Consider the following 15,073-nt stretch of genomic DNA (forward strand, 5'->3'; position numbering starts at 1 on the left):
TGTTATCGTCACGGCTGAAACGTAAAGACTTAAGGAAAACTAATTATGGAATAGTCTGGAAATTGACCTCTATGTCTACTTTGGTGTAAAAATAAATAAATAAATAAATAAAAAATATCAGGTGCTGTGTTTAGGGAGGCTAATGCACTCTCTCTCTCTCTCTCTCTCTCTCTCTCTCTCTCTCTCTCTCTCTCTCTCTCTCTCTCTCTCTCTCTCTCTCTCTCTCTCTGTCTGTCTGTGTCTTTCTGTCTGTCTGTGTCTCTCTCTGTCTGTCTGTGTCTCTCTCTCTCTCTCTCTCTCTCTCTCTCTCTCTCTCTCTCTCTCTCTCTCTCTCTCTCTCTCTCTCTCTCTCTCTCTCTCTCTCTCTCTCTCTCTCTGTCTGTCTGTGTCTCTTTCTGTCTGTCTGTGTCTCTCTCTCTCTCTCTCTCTCTCTCTCTCTCTCTCTCTCTCTCTCTCTCTCTCTCTCTCTCTGTCTGTCTCTGTCTGTCTGTGTCTCTCTCTCTCTCTCTCTCTCTCTCTCTCTCTCTCTCTCTCTCTCTCTGTCTGTCTGTCTGTGTCTCTTTCTGTCTGTCTGTGTCTCTCTGTCTGTCTGTCTCTCTCTCTCTCTCTCTCTCTCTCTCTCTCTCTCTCTCTCTCTCTCTCTCTCTCTCTCTCTCTCTCTCTCTCTCTCTCTCTCCCTCAGCCACCCTTACCATGTGATTAGATCTGTTCACATGTTTCCTTTACCCAGAAAACGTACTCTCAAATTTTCATCCATAAATTCCCTGCACTGTCCACCCAAGGCAGTGTGCTTGGGTGGATTGCATTTCCCTATTTTTCCCCAGATCAAGATTCATGGCTGATGTTGTTTAGGACAAGATGGTTATATTCTGTTTAGTTAAAAGGAAAATAATCAATATAAAAGATTCTGACAATTCTTTGCATAATGAGATCTAGATTTCATGAACATCTGGACCAGTTTGGGTAGGCGGTGGCTGAGTGGTAGGGTGCCGGGCCCACATTCACCGCGTGACGGACGACGCGGGTGGGTTCGAATCCCCACGCTACCACCTGGGATTTTTCAGTCACCGCCGAGTGGCTTAAAACTACCCACATGCTGTCCTAAAGACCGCCCATCAACCCGGACTCTAGCGGAAATCGAGAAGGAGTTCCGGGGGGGCAGTATGAGCCAGGAGAAGATGGCACCACTATAAACATTTGCCTGCCTGCTAACCACATACCTCCCCTACTCTTGCTTCCCACTGCCCAGTATTTTTTTTTTAATTATTTTTTTTTTAAGTCTACGGCTTCCTTGAGGGGCCTGGATGGTGTTCGACCCCAGCCCATTATGGCGCAGGCAAGTATTTATGGTGCCTAAGACTCCACTCTGTCCAGAAGAGCTGTGTGAGTGGAGGCCCCCCACACGTGAGATCCACACTCCATACAACGCAAATACCACTAACCTTCCAGGGTCAGAGAAGTAAGCTTTGGTGGAGAGGCCAACAGATCCGAGGAATGTCAGGAGAGCTCTAATTTCCTTGAGGCAGACGGTCAGTTCACAGTTGTTCTTGATGTTGTAAGCCTCAAATTCTCCAAAGGTTAGTGTTACAAGGGTGTGGACAACTTTGCTGGGATCTGAAAACAATGGGAACAGCTCATTCAAAGATCCTCTGCAAGCTTAACCCAGTAGCAGCGAGGGTCATGTTTCTTAATGGTCCCTCCAAGCGAGAAAAATGAGAAAAAATCACCCCTCACACAAACCATTTCATAATATATATCAAAGCATTTGTGATCAGATTATGTATCATCTATTTTTGGGGGTTTATATCATGGCACAAATTTGGCCCGTCGCTGCTACACGGTAAAGCCACAAATTTGGCCCGTCGCTGCTACACGGTAAAGCCACAAATTTGGCCCGTCGCTGCTACACGGTAAAGCCACAAATTTTGCCCGTCACTGCTACACGGTAAAGCCACAAATTTAGCCCGTCACTGCTACACGGTAAAGCCACAAATTTGGCCCGTCGCTGCTACCGGGTTCAGACATCATATTCCCTGTAAACAATCCACAAGCCTTACCTGGTTCTTCTATGTGGGTCTTCAGTACAAGATTCCGTGACGTGAAGCAGAATGATATTTCCTCGAGAGTCTGTTGGTGAAAGCTCGACAGAGCATCGAGCAAAACCCGCGGCTCGCTCACCACAGAGTTAGGGCAAGACTCCTTGTTGTACACGGCCTGTGGGAAGCATTGTGAGGTAATTTTAGGGTCATCTAACATCATGGCCAGTCAGTACACATCCTTATGATATAAAATGGGTAGGCGGTGGCTGAGTGGTAGCGTGCTGGGCCCACATTCACTGCATGATGGACGACGCGGGTGGGTTCGAATCCCCACGCTACCACCTGGGATTTTTCAGTCACCGCCGAGTGGCTTAAAACTACCCACATGCTGTCCTGAAGACCTCCCATCAACCCGGACTCTAGATTCTACGATTAAAGATGAGTTCCTTGGGGCAGCATGACCCAACACAAGATGGCGCCACTATAAACACTTGCCTGCACCAGAACGGGCTGGGCCGACCATCAGGCCCGACCGGGAGGAAGCCTACCAGGGCAATAGGTCACGACGTAAAGGAAAAATAAAAAAAATCGCTTCACTCCAATACTGAAAACTTGCAAAATATTAAAACATTCAGACATAAACACAGAACAAAATACTTACCTGCAAGGCGTCACACTCAATGAAGGCTAAGTTGTGTGTCTTGACAATCCCATAGTGACAGAAGTATAAAACATTCAGACATAAACACAGAACAAAATACTTACCTGCAAGGCGTCACACTCAATGAAGGCTAAGTTGTGTGTCTTGACAATCCCATAGTGACAGAAGTATAAAACATTCAGACATAAACACAGAACAAAATACTTACCTGCAAGGCGTCACACTCAATGAAGGCTAAGTTGTGTGTCTTGACAATCCCATAGTGACAGAAGTATAAAACATTCAGACATAAACACAGAACAAAATACTTACCTGCAAGGCGTCACACTCAATGAAGGCTAAGTTGTGTGTCTTGACAATCCCATAGTGACAGAAGTATAAAACATTCAGACATAAACACAGAACAAAATACTTACCTGCAAGGCGTCACACTCAATGAAGGCTAAGTTGTGTGTCTTGACAATCCCATAGTGACAGAAGTATAAAACATTCAGACATAAACACAGAACAAAATACTTACCTGCAAGGCGTCACACTCAATGAAGGCTAAGTTGTGTGTCTTGACAATCCCATAGTGACAGAAGTATAAAACATTCAGACATAAACACAGAACAAAATACTTACCTGCAAGGCGTCACACTCAATGAAGGCTAAGTTGTGTGTCTTGACAATCCCACAGTGACAAAACATTAAAACATTCAGACATAAACACAGAACAAAATACTTACCTGCAAGGCGTCACACTCAATGAAGGCTAAGTTGTGTGTCTTGACAATCCCATAGTGACAGAAGTATAAAACATTCAGACATAAACACAGAACAAAATACTTACCTGCAAGGCGTCACACTCAATGAAGGCTAAGTTGTGTGTCTTGACAATCCCATAGTGACAAAATATTAAAACATCCAGACATAAACACAGAACAAAATACTTACCTGCAAGGCGTCACACTCAATGAAGGCTAAGTTGTGTGTCTTGACAATCCCATAGTGACAGAAGTATAAAACATTCAGACATAAACACAGAACAAAATACTTACCTGCAAGGCGTCACACTCAATGAAGGCTAAGTTGTGTGTCTTGACAATCCCATAGTGACAAAACATTAAAACATTCAGACATAAACACAGAACAAAATACTTACCTGCAAGGCGTCACACTCAATGAAGGCTATGTTGTGTGTCTTGACAATCCCATAGTGACAGGAGAGTTGAATGATCAGCTTGGCTTCATCCCACTTGAGGACCAATTTGCATCGCTGGACTGTTCTTTCAAGGCTGTGGATTCCTTTAAATATGTTCAACACCGCCTGAAATGAAAACAAACATTCATTACCCACAAGGCAGAAAACACGGCTCCTCTCTCTTATTGCGTACTTAACCGTGTAGCAGCGACGGGCTAAATTTGTGGCTTTACCATGTAGCAGCAATGGGCCAAATTTGTGGCTTTACCATGTAGCAGCAATGGGCCAAATTTGTGGCTTTACCATGTAGCAGCAACGGGCCAAATTTGTGGCTTTACCGTGTAGCAGCAATGGGCCAAATTTGTGGCTTTACCGTGTAGCAGTGACGGGCCAAATTTGTGGCTTTACCGTGTAGCAGCGACGGGCCAAATTTGTGGCTTTACCGTGTAGCAGCGACGGGCCAAATTTGTGGCTTTACCGTGTAGCAGTGACGGGCCAAATTTGTGGCTTTACCGTGTAGCAGTGATGGGCCAAATTTGTGGCTTTACCGTGTAGCAGCGACGGGCCAAATTTGTGGCTTTACCGTGTAGCAATTTGACAAGGCTTTCGTAGGAGTTGTGGGCATTTCCAGGGGTAGTTTTATGACCCTGGTGGTAGTCTGACCCTTCCTCTGTACCATGAACCTAAAGAAACACATATTTGACAAGGCTTTCATAGGAGTTGTGGGCATTTCCAGGGGTAGTTTTATGACCCTGGTGGTAGTGTGACCCTTCCTCTGTACCATGAACCTAATGAAACACATATTTGACAAGGCTTTCATAGGAGTTGTGGGCATTTCCAGGGGTAGTTTTATGACCCTGGTGGTAGTGTGACCCTTCCTCTGTACTGTGAACCTAAAGAAACACACATTTGACAAGGCTTTCACAGGAGTTGTGGGCATTTCCAGGGGTAGTTTTATGACCCTGGTGGTAGTGTGACCCTTCCTCTGTACCGTGAACCTAGAAACACATATTTGACAAGGCTTTCATAGGAGTTGTGGGCATTTCCAGGGGTAGTTTTATGACCCTGGTGGTAGTTTGACCCTTCCTCTGTACCATGAACCTAGAAACACATATTTGACAAGGCTTTCATAGGAGTTGTGGGCATTTCCAGGGGTAGTTTTATGACCCTGGTGGTAGTTTGACTCTTCCTCTGTACCATGAACCTAAAGAAACACATATTTGACAAGGCTTTCGCAGGAGCTGTGGGCATTTCCAGGGGTAGTTTAATGACCCTGGTGGTAGTGTGACCCTTCCTCTGTACCCTGAACCTGAAGAAACACTCATTAGAACCCAACTGACCCACTCTTTGACCTTAAGAAATAGCTGATATTAGGAGCGAAGGTCTCTCAAAATACTGACCTTATACTCCACTCTGTCCAGAAGAGCTGCGTGAGTGGAGGCCCCCGACACATGAGATGCATACTCCATACTTGCAATAACACTGACTCATTCTGTACACATGTCACCAAGGTCATGAGCTGATACCAGGCACCACCACGCACCTTCATGGCTACCTTGCATCTGAGTGTGTCCTCTTCCGCCGCTGTCTGCCCCCCCAAGCCACCATCGTAGTGAGTGAAGAAGGCGCTCTCAAAGTTGTAGGAGAAGTACGCAGACCTCGATGAGCTGATCGTGCGGCAAGAGACTCCTGAGGGGCAGAAATAGATGTCTTTTAAACCCTTGACTGCGGATTTCCTACAAGAAGACATCGCCAAGCTACAGGAATGGAGCAAAAAGTGGCTGCTACAATGATGGTGATGGAGGTCAACTTCTACACAAGCGCTGTACACAATATGAAACTATTACTTATCCTTGATCAGTATTTTGTGACTGAAATGCGTCCGGGTCACACACACTCACCTGACTGGCCCGGTTCAATGTACAGTTCATCTCCAATCTTTGCCAAGGAGTGAACAGCTCTCCCAAAATCTGTAACAAAAACAACATACAAGTTACGGAAGTCAGACTCAAATGCCATTGTTTATATGTAATTACGTCGCTCCCTGCTTGTCGTCACATTAACCATTCAGAAACTGCCTCCCCCTGTCCATGTGTGTTGTGAAGAAGCATCATAGTTTACCCAGAAATGTTTGCTCAGTGTCTCGGAAATAGACTGCTCAGTGAAGCTAAATGTCAACTAAATGTGTGTGTGTTTACCTAGTTGTGAAATACAGGCAAAGGGTCGTACTAGGCTTGTGCTGTCCCGTCTAAAAAGGAATCCAGTTTGTCTTTAAATTCATGAATCGTTTTTGCACACACAATCTCCTCGTCAAGTCCGCTCCATGTTGTTATGTTTCTGTATGTGTGTGTGTGTGTGTGTGTGTGTGTTTGCCTAGTTGTGAAATACAGGCAAAGAGTCGTACTAGGCTTGTGCTGTCCCGTCTCCATAACGCTTATCATCCAGTTTGTCTTTAAATTCATGAATCGTTTTTGTACACACAGTCTGCTCGTCAAGTCCGCTCCATGTTGTTATGTATGGAAAACTGTATTTCTAGAGGTCTCTCCTACAGTTGCTCTTCTTCAATCTCTTACCATTGCCTCTTGTCACACTTCCGTCACGTTCCGCTGGGTCTTCCCTGTCCAATTTCTCCAATCCCTCTTGCATCCTGTACAATGCTATTAGGTCCCCTCTCTCTCTTCTGCTCTCCAGTGTTGTTTTTTGTGTAAGTCTTGTTGCGTAAGTTGAAAATCTAATGTTATTTGTGTAAGTCTTATGCCATAAGTTGAAAATCTAATGTTATTTGTGTAAGTCTTGTGGCGTAAGTTGAAAATCTTATGTCTTTTGTGCAAGGGCGGATCCAGCCTTGAGTTTTGGGGGGGGCCAACTGTTCATCGACAGCGCACGCCCTGAGTAAATTCTATATTTAGAAGTCCTTGCTGAAGCTCAACCTTGGTATTTTCCCTAATCGCTGATTGGCCGAAGAGGCCTTCCTTCTCAGCGCTTAATTCCGATTCGCTTGTGCATTGAGGCCATAGAATTGGATTTTGTTTTATGTAGTAGAGCGATGCAGTATCGACTATCGAGTTCTACATGATATGTATATGATTGAGGGAGGCTGACAGTATCTGTAACGAATTTCTTTGGGGGGGGCCAAAACATACTCTCAGAGCGTTTGGGGGGGGCCATGGCCCCGTGGCCCCCCCCCTGGATCCGCCTATGCTTTTGTGTAAGTCTTGTTGCGTAAGTTGAAAATCTTATGTTTTTTTTGTAAGTCTTGTTGCGTAAGTTGAAAATCTAATGTTTTTTGAGTAAGTCTTGTTGCGTAAGTTGAAAAGCTTACGTTTTTTGTGTAAGTCTTGTTGCGTAAGTTGAAAATCTAATGTTTTTTTGAGTAAGTCTTGTTGCGTAAGTTGAAAATCTTATGTTTTTTGAGTAAGTCTTGTTGCGTAAGTTGAAAATCTTATGTTTTTTGTGTAAGTCTTATGCCGTAAGTTGAAAATCTTATGTTTTTTGTGTAAGTCTTGTTGCGTAAGTTGAAAATCTTATGTTTGTTGTGTAAGTCTTGTTGCGTAAGTTGAAAATCTTATGTTTTTTGAGTAAGTCTTGTTGCGTAAGTTGAAAATCTTATGTCTTTTGCGTAAGTCTTGTTGCGTAAGTTGAAAATCTTATGTTTTTTGAGTAAGTCTTATGCCGTAAGTTGAAAATCTTATGTTATTTGTGTAAGTCTTGTTGCGTAAGTTGAAAATCTTGCGTTTTTTGTGTAAGTCTTATGCCGTAAGTTGAAAATCTAATGTTTTTTGCGTAAGTCTTGTTGCGTAAGTTGAAAATCTTATGTTTTTTGTGTAAGTCTTGTTGCGTAAGTTGAAAATCTTATGTTTTTTGAGTAAGTCTTGTTGCGTAAGTTGAAAATCTTGCGTTTTTTGTGTAAGTCTTATGCCGTAAGTTGAAAATCTGATGTATTTTGTGTAAGTCTTGTTGCGTAAGTTGAAAATCTTATGTTATTTGTGTAAGTCTTGTTGCGTAAGTTGAAAATCATATGTTTTTTGCGTAAGTCTTGTTGCGTAAGTTGAAAATCTAATGTTTTTTGTGTAAGTCTTGTTGCGTAAGTTGAAAATCTTACGTTTTTTGAGTAAGTCTTATGCCGTAAGTTGAAAATCTTATGTTTTTTGTGTAAGTCTTGTTGCGTAAGTTGAAAATCTAATGTTTTTTGAGTAAGTCTTGTTGCGTAAGTTGAAAATCTTATGTTTTTTGTGTAAGTCTTGTTGCGTAAGTTGAAAATCTTATGTTTTTTGTGTAAGTCTTGTTGCGTAAGTTGAAAATCTTATGTTTTTTGTGTAAGTCTTGTTGCGTAAGTTGAAAATCTTATGTCTTTTGTGTAAGTCTTGTGCCGTAAGTTGAAAATCTTATGTTTTTTGAGTAAGTCTTGTTGCGTAAGTTGAAAATCTAATGTTTTTTGTGTAAGTCTTATGCCGTAAGTTGAAAATCTTACGTTTTTTGTGTAAGTCTTGTTGCGTAAGTTGAAAATCTAATGTTTTTTGTGTAAGTCTTGTGGCGTAAGTTGAAAATCTTATGTTTGTTGTGTAAGTCTTGTTGCGTAAGTTGAAAATCTAATGTTTTTTGTGTAAGTCTTGTTGCGTAAGTTGAAAATCTTATGTTTTTTGTGTAAGTCTTGTTGCGTAAGTTGAAAATCTCATGTTTTTTGTGTAAGTCTTGTTGCGTAAGTTGAAAATCTCATGTTTTTTGTGTAAGTCTTGTTGCGTAAGTTGAAAATCTCATGTTTTTTGTGTAAGTCTTGTTGCGTAAATTGAAAATCTCATGTTTTTTGTGTAAGTCTTGTTGCGTAAGTTGAAAATCTAATGTTTTTTGTGTAAGTCTTGTGGCGTAAGTTGAAAATCTTATGTTATTTGTGTAAGTCTTGTTGCGTAAGTTGAAAATCTAATGTTATTTGTGTAAGTCTTGTTGCGTAAGTTGAAAATCTTATGTTTTTTGCGTAAGTCTTGTTGCGTAAGTTGAAAATCTAATGTTTTTTGTGTAAGTCTTGTTGCGTAAGTTGAAAATCTAATGTTTTTTGTGTAAGTCTTGTTGCGTAAGTTGAAAATCTTATGTTTTTTGTGTAAGTCTTGTTGCGTAAGTTGAAAATCTAATGTTTTTTGTGTAAGTCTTGTTGCGTAAGTTGAAAATCTAATGTTTTTTGAGTAAGTCTTGTTGCGTAAGTTGAAAATCTTATGTTATTTGTGTAAGTCTTGTTGCGTAAGTTGAAAATCTTATGTTATTTGTGTAAGTCTTGTTGCGTAAGTTGAAAATCTTACGTTTTTTGTGTAAGTCTTGTTGCGTAAGTTGAAAATCTTATGTTTTTTGTGTAAGTCTTGTTGTGTAAGTTGAAAATCTTATGTCTTTTGTGTAAGTCTTATGCCGTAAGTTGAAAATCTTATGTATTTTGCGTAAGTCTTGTTGCGTAAGTTGAAAATCTTATGTTTTTTGTGTAAGTCTTGTTGCGTAAGTTGAAAATCTTATGTTTTTTGTGTAAGTCTTGTTGCGTAAGTTGAAAATCTAATGTTTTTTGTGTAAGTCTTGTTGCGTAAGTTGAAAATCTTATGTTTTTTGTGTAAGTCTTGTTGCGTAAGTTGAAAGTCTAATGTCTTTTGTGTAAGTCTTGTTGCGTAAGTTGAAAGTCTAATGTTTTTTGTGTAAGTCTTGTTGCGTAAGTTGAAAATCTTATGTTTTTTGTGTAAGTCTTGTTGCGTAAGTTGAAAATCTTATGTATTTTGTGTAAGTCTTGTTATGAAGTTGAAAATCTTATGTTTTTGTGTAAGTCTTGTTCGTAAGTTGAAAATCTTATGTTATTTGTGTGTAAGTCTTGTTGCGTAAGTTGAAAATCTTATGTTTTTTGGGTACGTCTTGTTGCGTAAGTTGAAAATCTTATGTTTTTTGTGTAAGTCTTGTTGCGTAAGTTGAAAATCTAATGTTTTTTGTGTAAGTCTTGTTGCGTAAGTTGAAAATCTTATGTCTTTTGTGTAAGTCTTGTTGCGTAAGTTGAAAATCTTGCGTTTTTTGTGTAAGTCTTATGCTGTAAGTTGAAAATCTTGCGTTTTTTGTGTAAGTCTTGTTGCGTAAGTTGAAAATCTAATGTTTTTTGTGTAAGTCTTGTTGCGTAAGTTGAAAATCTAATGTATTTTGTGTAAGTCTTGTTGCGTAAGTTGAAAATCTTATGTATTTTGTGTAAGTCTTATGCCGTAAGTTGAAAATCTAATGTTTTTTGAGTAAGTCTTGTTGCGTAAGTTGAAAATCTAATGTTTTTTGTGTAAGTCTTATGCCGTAAGTTGAAAATCTTATGTTATTTGTGTAAGTCTTGTTGCGTAAGTTGAAAATCTAATGTTTTTTGAGTAAGTCTTGTTGCGTAAGTTGAAAATCTTACGTTTTTTGTGTAAGTCTTGTTGCGTAAGTTGAAAATCTTACGTTTTTTGTGTAAGTCTTGTTGCGTAAGTTGAAAATCTTATGTTATTTGTGTAAGTCTTGTGGCGTAAGTTGAAAATCTTATGTTTTTTGAGTAAGTCTTGTTGCGTAAGTTGAAAATCTTGCGTTTTTTGAGTAAGTCTTGTTGCGTAAGTTGAAAATCTTACGTTTTTGTGTAAGTCTTGTTGCGTAAGTTGAAAATCTTACGTTTTTGTGTAAGTCTTGTTAAGAAGTTGAAAATCTTATGTTATTTGTGTAAGTCTTGTGGCGTAAGTTGAAAATCTTATGTTTTTTGAGTAAGTCTTGTTGCGTAAGTTGAAAATCTTGCGTTTTTTGAGTAAGTCTTGTTGCGTAAGTTGAAAATCTTATGTTTTTTGAGTAAGTCTTGTTGCGTAAGTTGAAAATCTTATGTTATTTGTGTAAGTCTTGTTGCGTAAGTTGAAAATCTTGCGTTTTTTGTGTAAGTCTTATGCCGTAAGTTGAAAATCTCATGTTTTTTGTGTAAGTCTTGTTGCGTAAGTTGAAAATCTTACGTTTTTTGTGTAAGTCTTGTTGCGTAAGTTGAAAATCTAATGTTTTTTGAGTAAGTCTTGTTGCGTAAGTTGAAAATCTTATGTTTTTTGTGTAAGTCTTGTTGCGTAAGTTGAAAATCTTATGTTTTTTGTGTAAGTCTTGTTGCGTAAGTTGAAAATCTTGCGTTTTTTCCTCCGCTTGCGATGTTTTTTTTAATATGTTTGTTTTAAAAAATTTGAAATATATCGTACGCGCCATATTTAAATTCATGTGAGCATGCTGCGTAACGGTTAGTGTGTGTGTGTGTGTGTGTGTGTGTGTGTGTGTGTACCTGTTGTGTGTGTGTGTATATGTGTGTCTGTCTGTGTATGAGTGTGTATGTGTGTGTGTGTGTGTGTGTGTGTATCTTTGTACCTGTTGTGTGTGTGTGTATATGTGTGTCTGTCTGTGTGTGAGAGTGTGTGTGTGTGTGTGTGTGTGTGTGTGTGTGTGTGTGTGTGTGGGGAGGAGAAGGTACCCCATGCCCCCTGCTCAAGTCCGTCGGAACATTAATCTAGTAAAAATGTATGTTTTTCTTATGGTTGAATTACTGTTATAAACACAAACTTATGGTCTCAAAAACGCAAAATCTTACAGCAAGACACCACATTATAAGCTTGTTAGGTATGAGGAGGAAAGGAAGGGAAGGGAAGGGTAGGGAAGGGAAGGGAAGGGAAGGGAAGGGAAGGGAAGGGAACGGAAGGGAAGGGAAGGGAAGGGAAAGGAAGGGAAAGGAAGGGAAGGGAAGGGAAGGGAAGGGAAGGGAAGGGAAGGGAAGGGAAGGGAAGGGAAGGGAAGGGAAGGGTAGGGTAGGGCGCATAGAGTAACTCTCCACCCAGGGTAATTCTCAAAAGCTACCACCTGCTCAAATAGTTAACCTACCCTTCACATTTGTGCTTCCAATGACACACTTCATACTTGACTTCTTCAGTGACTTGGACGCTGGTTAGGCCATTAGTCACAGCCTCTAATGCCCCGACAGTGCAGGTTGGTCGTGGCTCACTGTGCATGGGTACACTTGAGGGCGTGGAAGGCAGTGTTGGGGGTGAGGGAGTCGCTGCCCGCCAGGTCTTCTAAGGGTTGGCCTGTGAACATTGAGCTTGGTAAAAGTTGGAAAGTTTGGTTTAGTCGGCGCAACATCTGTGGTCATATGCCGGAGAGAGACAGAAGGGGAAGGAATTATAGGAGAAGGGAACAGTTGGAAAGTTTGGTTTAGTGGGCGTAACATCTGTGGTCATATGCCGGAGAGAGACAGAAGGGGAAGGAATTATAGGAGAAGGGAACAGTTGGAAAGTTTGGTTTAGTCGGCGCAACATCTGTGGTCATATGCCGGAGAGAGACAGAAGGGGAAGGAATTATAGGAGAAGGGAACAGTTGGAAAGTTTGGTTTAGTCGGCGCAACATCTGTGGTCATATGCCGGAGAGAGACAGAAGGGGAAGGAATTATAGGAGAAGGGAACAGTTGGAAAGTTTGGTTTAGTGGGCGCAACATCTGTGGTCATATGCCGGAGAGAGACAGAAGGGGAAGGAATTATAGGAGAAGGGAACAGTTGGAAAGTTTGGTTTAGTGGGCAACATCTGTGGTCATAGCCGGAGAGAGACAGAAGGGGAAGGAATTATAGGAGAAGGGAACAGTTGGAAAGTTTGGTTTAGTCGGCGCAACATCTGTGGTCATATGCCGGAGAGAGACAAGGGGAAGGAATTATAGGAGAAGGGAACAGTTGGAGAGTTTGGTTTAGTCGGCGCAACATCTGTGGTCATATTCCGGAGAGAGACAGAAGGGGGAGGAACTATAGAAGGGAACAGACCCCAGGAGACGGGACACAACCCCCGATTAATACCTGGTACACCGCTGGGTGGACAGGGGCGTAGGGTATCGGAAAAGCCGCCTAAATTTTTCCACGCCACCCGGGCTCTCTCGGTTGTGAGCCGAGTGTGCTAACCACTGCACCACGAAGCCCCCTTGTCATAGTGATCCGCCTTTTGTTGGTAATCATAGGGGGGGGGGGGGGGGGTCAGCCAGGTACACAACACCGGGTACTAGGACATCCCGTAATGGGTTTAAATTGGATAAATTCAGATTCAACAAGAAGATGCAAGAATTGGATTACGAACAGAGCGGTAGATGCGTGGAACAGGCTGGGTAGTCATGTGGTGAGTGCCAACACAACAGTCGCATTCAAAAATATATAGAGAGCATTTGAGGAGAGTCCCCTGCGGCTCTATAATCAGTAATATTTTATAAGAAGTCCGCCTCCTACCCCAGCCCCCCTACCCCCCAAGACAAGCCTGGGGAACTGTGGGGAACCGGGGTTTTGGGGAGGAAGCCAAAACCACTGAAATAAATGGGCTTCCAAAATTACCCTAGAAAAATCCCTAAATGAAGGATAGGGGGGGGGCTGGAGTGGCGGAGGGGGAGGTGGACTTCTTATAAGGTATTACCCTATAGTGAGTTACCCAGTAGAAACAGTAACAGTCTGAGAATCTTCAAGAAAGCGCTGGACTCACTTATTCCCTAAATCCTATGACTTAAGAAATATGAGGATTGAGAACGACCAGCTTGGACAATTAACCGTTTCACCCAAACCACGATTTTCTGATGTGATTAATGTTTTTCTGGTGATGTGGAGAATTGAGGAGAACTTTAGGTGTTAATATCGCTGTTATGATGTTAGCGGCGGCCATGTGGAGCGCTGGGCCTGAAACATCAACGGTATATATATTTATGGACAGGGCGGGGTTGGGTTCACAGGAGCTGCCTTGCGTAAACATTTTCTGACGTGTGTTCATGTTTTTCTGGTGATGTGGAGAATTGAGGAGACATTTATGTGTTAATATCGCTGTTATGATGTTAGCGGCGGCCATGTGGAGCGCTGGGCCTGAAACATCAACGGCATATATATTCATGGACGGGGATGTTGGGTTCACAGGAGCTGCCTTGCGCAAACCCAACGCCCTCTTTTAGACTCCTTACTTTATTTCTGGCTTCTTCTTGGGTGTTTTATGGGGCTGGTTAGGCTGTGGGGCACCTTGGCAGCAGTGAGGGTCGCCTTGAGGCTTCTTGACGGGGCGCGGGGCGTTTGTTTACATTCTTGCTCTTGCTCTTGCTGTACATAACCCGTTGGTGAGGCTGAGTGGAGGGACGAGTGGACGAGTGATTGAGGCGGTAAAAGAGTTCTTGGAGGGCATGTGGCGTGCAGTATGTAGGGAATGATATTTTTCCCCGAGGAGAACATAGACTTCCCGCATGTTTTGTTTTATTTTCGCTGGAGCGGCCGATACAAAGGCCTGGCTGGGGAGAAATCCCGAGCTATCTGTGACATCAAGATCAAGCGCCATTGCCAGATTGTCGTACTCAGAGCATAGTATTTCCCGGTTTCTGACGCCTAACTATTGCCAAGGAACATCAGGAATGAACTATTTTAACGATAATTATAAGTGAATCTCCTTATTGGGGTCCACGAGACAGTTTTTGGCTCGGAAGTCGGTAAATGCAAGAGGCTGAGTTAGACAATCTGGCAACGTTGGAGAGTCTGACCTTCACATCGACACAAAAATAAAACAAAACAAGCAATATCCATTACAAATCATCCTATTCCCTATTTCTTCCACATCACATCTTTTCCATAAATCTCTTCATGGCTTCTATAATTCTCTCATTTGCTGGCCTAATTAACCTTCGACCATGGCATATATATGATACCTACCGTAGCTTCGTCATGGTAGACTACGGAGAGGCCTTCTTGTATTTCCCTTCAATGTTGGTCTCCTATAGTGGAAAGAAATGTCCCCAGTTGCCAGTAATAAGAGGCCGATTGAGAGAGAGAGAGAGAGAGAGAGAGAGAGAGAGAGAGAGAGAGAGAGAGAGAGAGAGAGAGAGAGAGAGAGAGAGAGAGACAGACAGACAGACAGACAGACAGACAGACAGACAGAGAGAGAGAGAGAGAGAGAGAGAGAGAGAGAGAGAGAGAGAGAGAGAGAGAGAGAGAGAGAGAGAGAGAGAGGCAGACAGACAGAGACAGACAGACAGACAGACAAACATACAGACAGACAGAGAGAGAGAGAGAGAGAGAGTTCAGTTCAGTACGGTGTGTCGTCGAGAGAGAGAGAGAGAGAGAGAGAGAGAGAGAGAGATCACCATGAAACTTAAAATATACAATATGGTAGGAGTCTTCAAGGTGGATTGCCTCATCCCTCCACTGA

General features: G+C 42.0%; 2 protein-coding genes across 2 annotated transcripts in view; both read right to left on the bottom strand.

The window, feature by feature from the left end:
- LOC127002546 (T-box transcription factor TBX6-like) overlaps nt 1-836 on the bottom strand; it is a 39,723-nt gene extending 38,887 nt beyond the window's left edge. Inside the window, exon 1 of the mRNA XM_050868628.1 lies at nt 778-836. Within this exon, the coding sequence (XP_050724585.1) occupies nt 778-836 (59 nt within the window). The remainder of the gene's footprint in view (nt 1-777) is intronic.
- Nucleotides 837-1,442: 606 nt separating this feature from the next.
- Nucleotides 1,443-14,000, bottom strand: LOC127002332 (cell cycle checkpoint control protein RAD9A-like; the record flags this gene model as incomplete). The annotated part of the gene is given in 7 exon segments (XM_050868152.1): nt 1,443-1,614; nt 2,058-2,214; nt 3,845-4,009; nt 5,427-5,572; nt 5,785-5,853; nt 11,753-11,955; nt 13,845-14,000. Coding segments are annotated over 6 exon segments (743 nt in total), but the record flags the coding sequence as incomplete, so codon positions are not given.
- Nucleotides 14,001-15,073: the final 1,073 nt, after the last annotated feature.

The sequence above is a fragment of the Eriocheir sinensis genome, chromosome 23 (assembly GCF_024679095.1).
Source record: "Eriocheir sinensis breed Jianghai 21 chromosome 23, ASM2467909v1, whole genome shotgun sequence".
Taxonomy (NCBI): Eukaryota; Metazoa; Arthropoda; class Malacostraca; order Decapoda; family Varunidae; genus Eriocheir; species Eriocheir sinensis.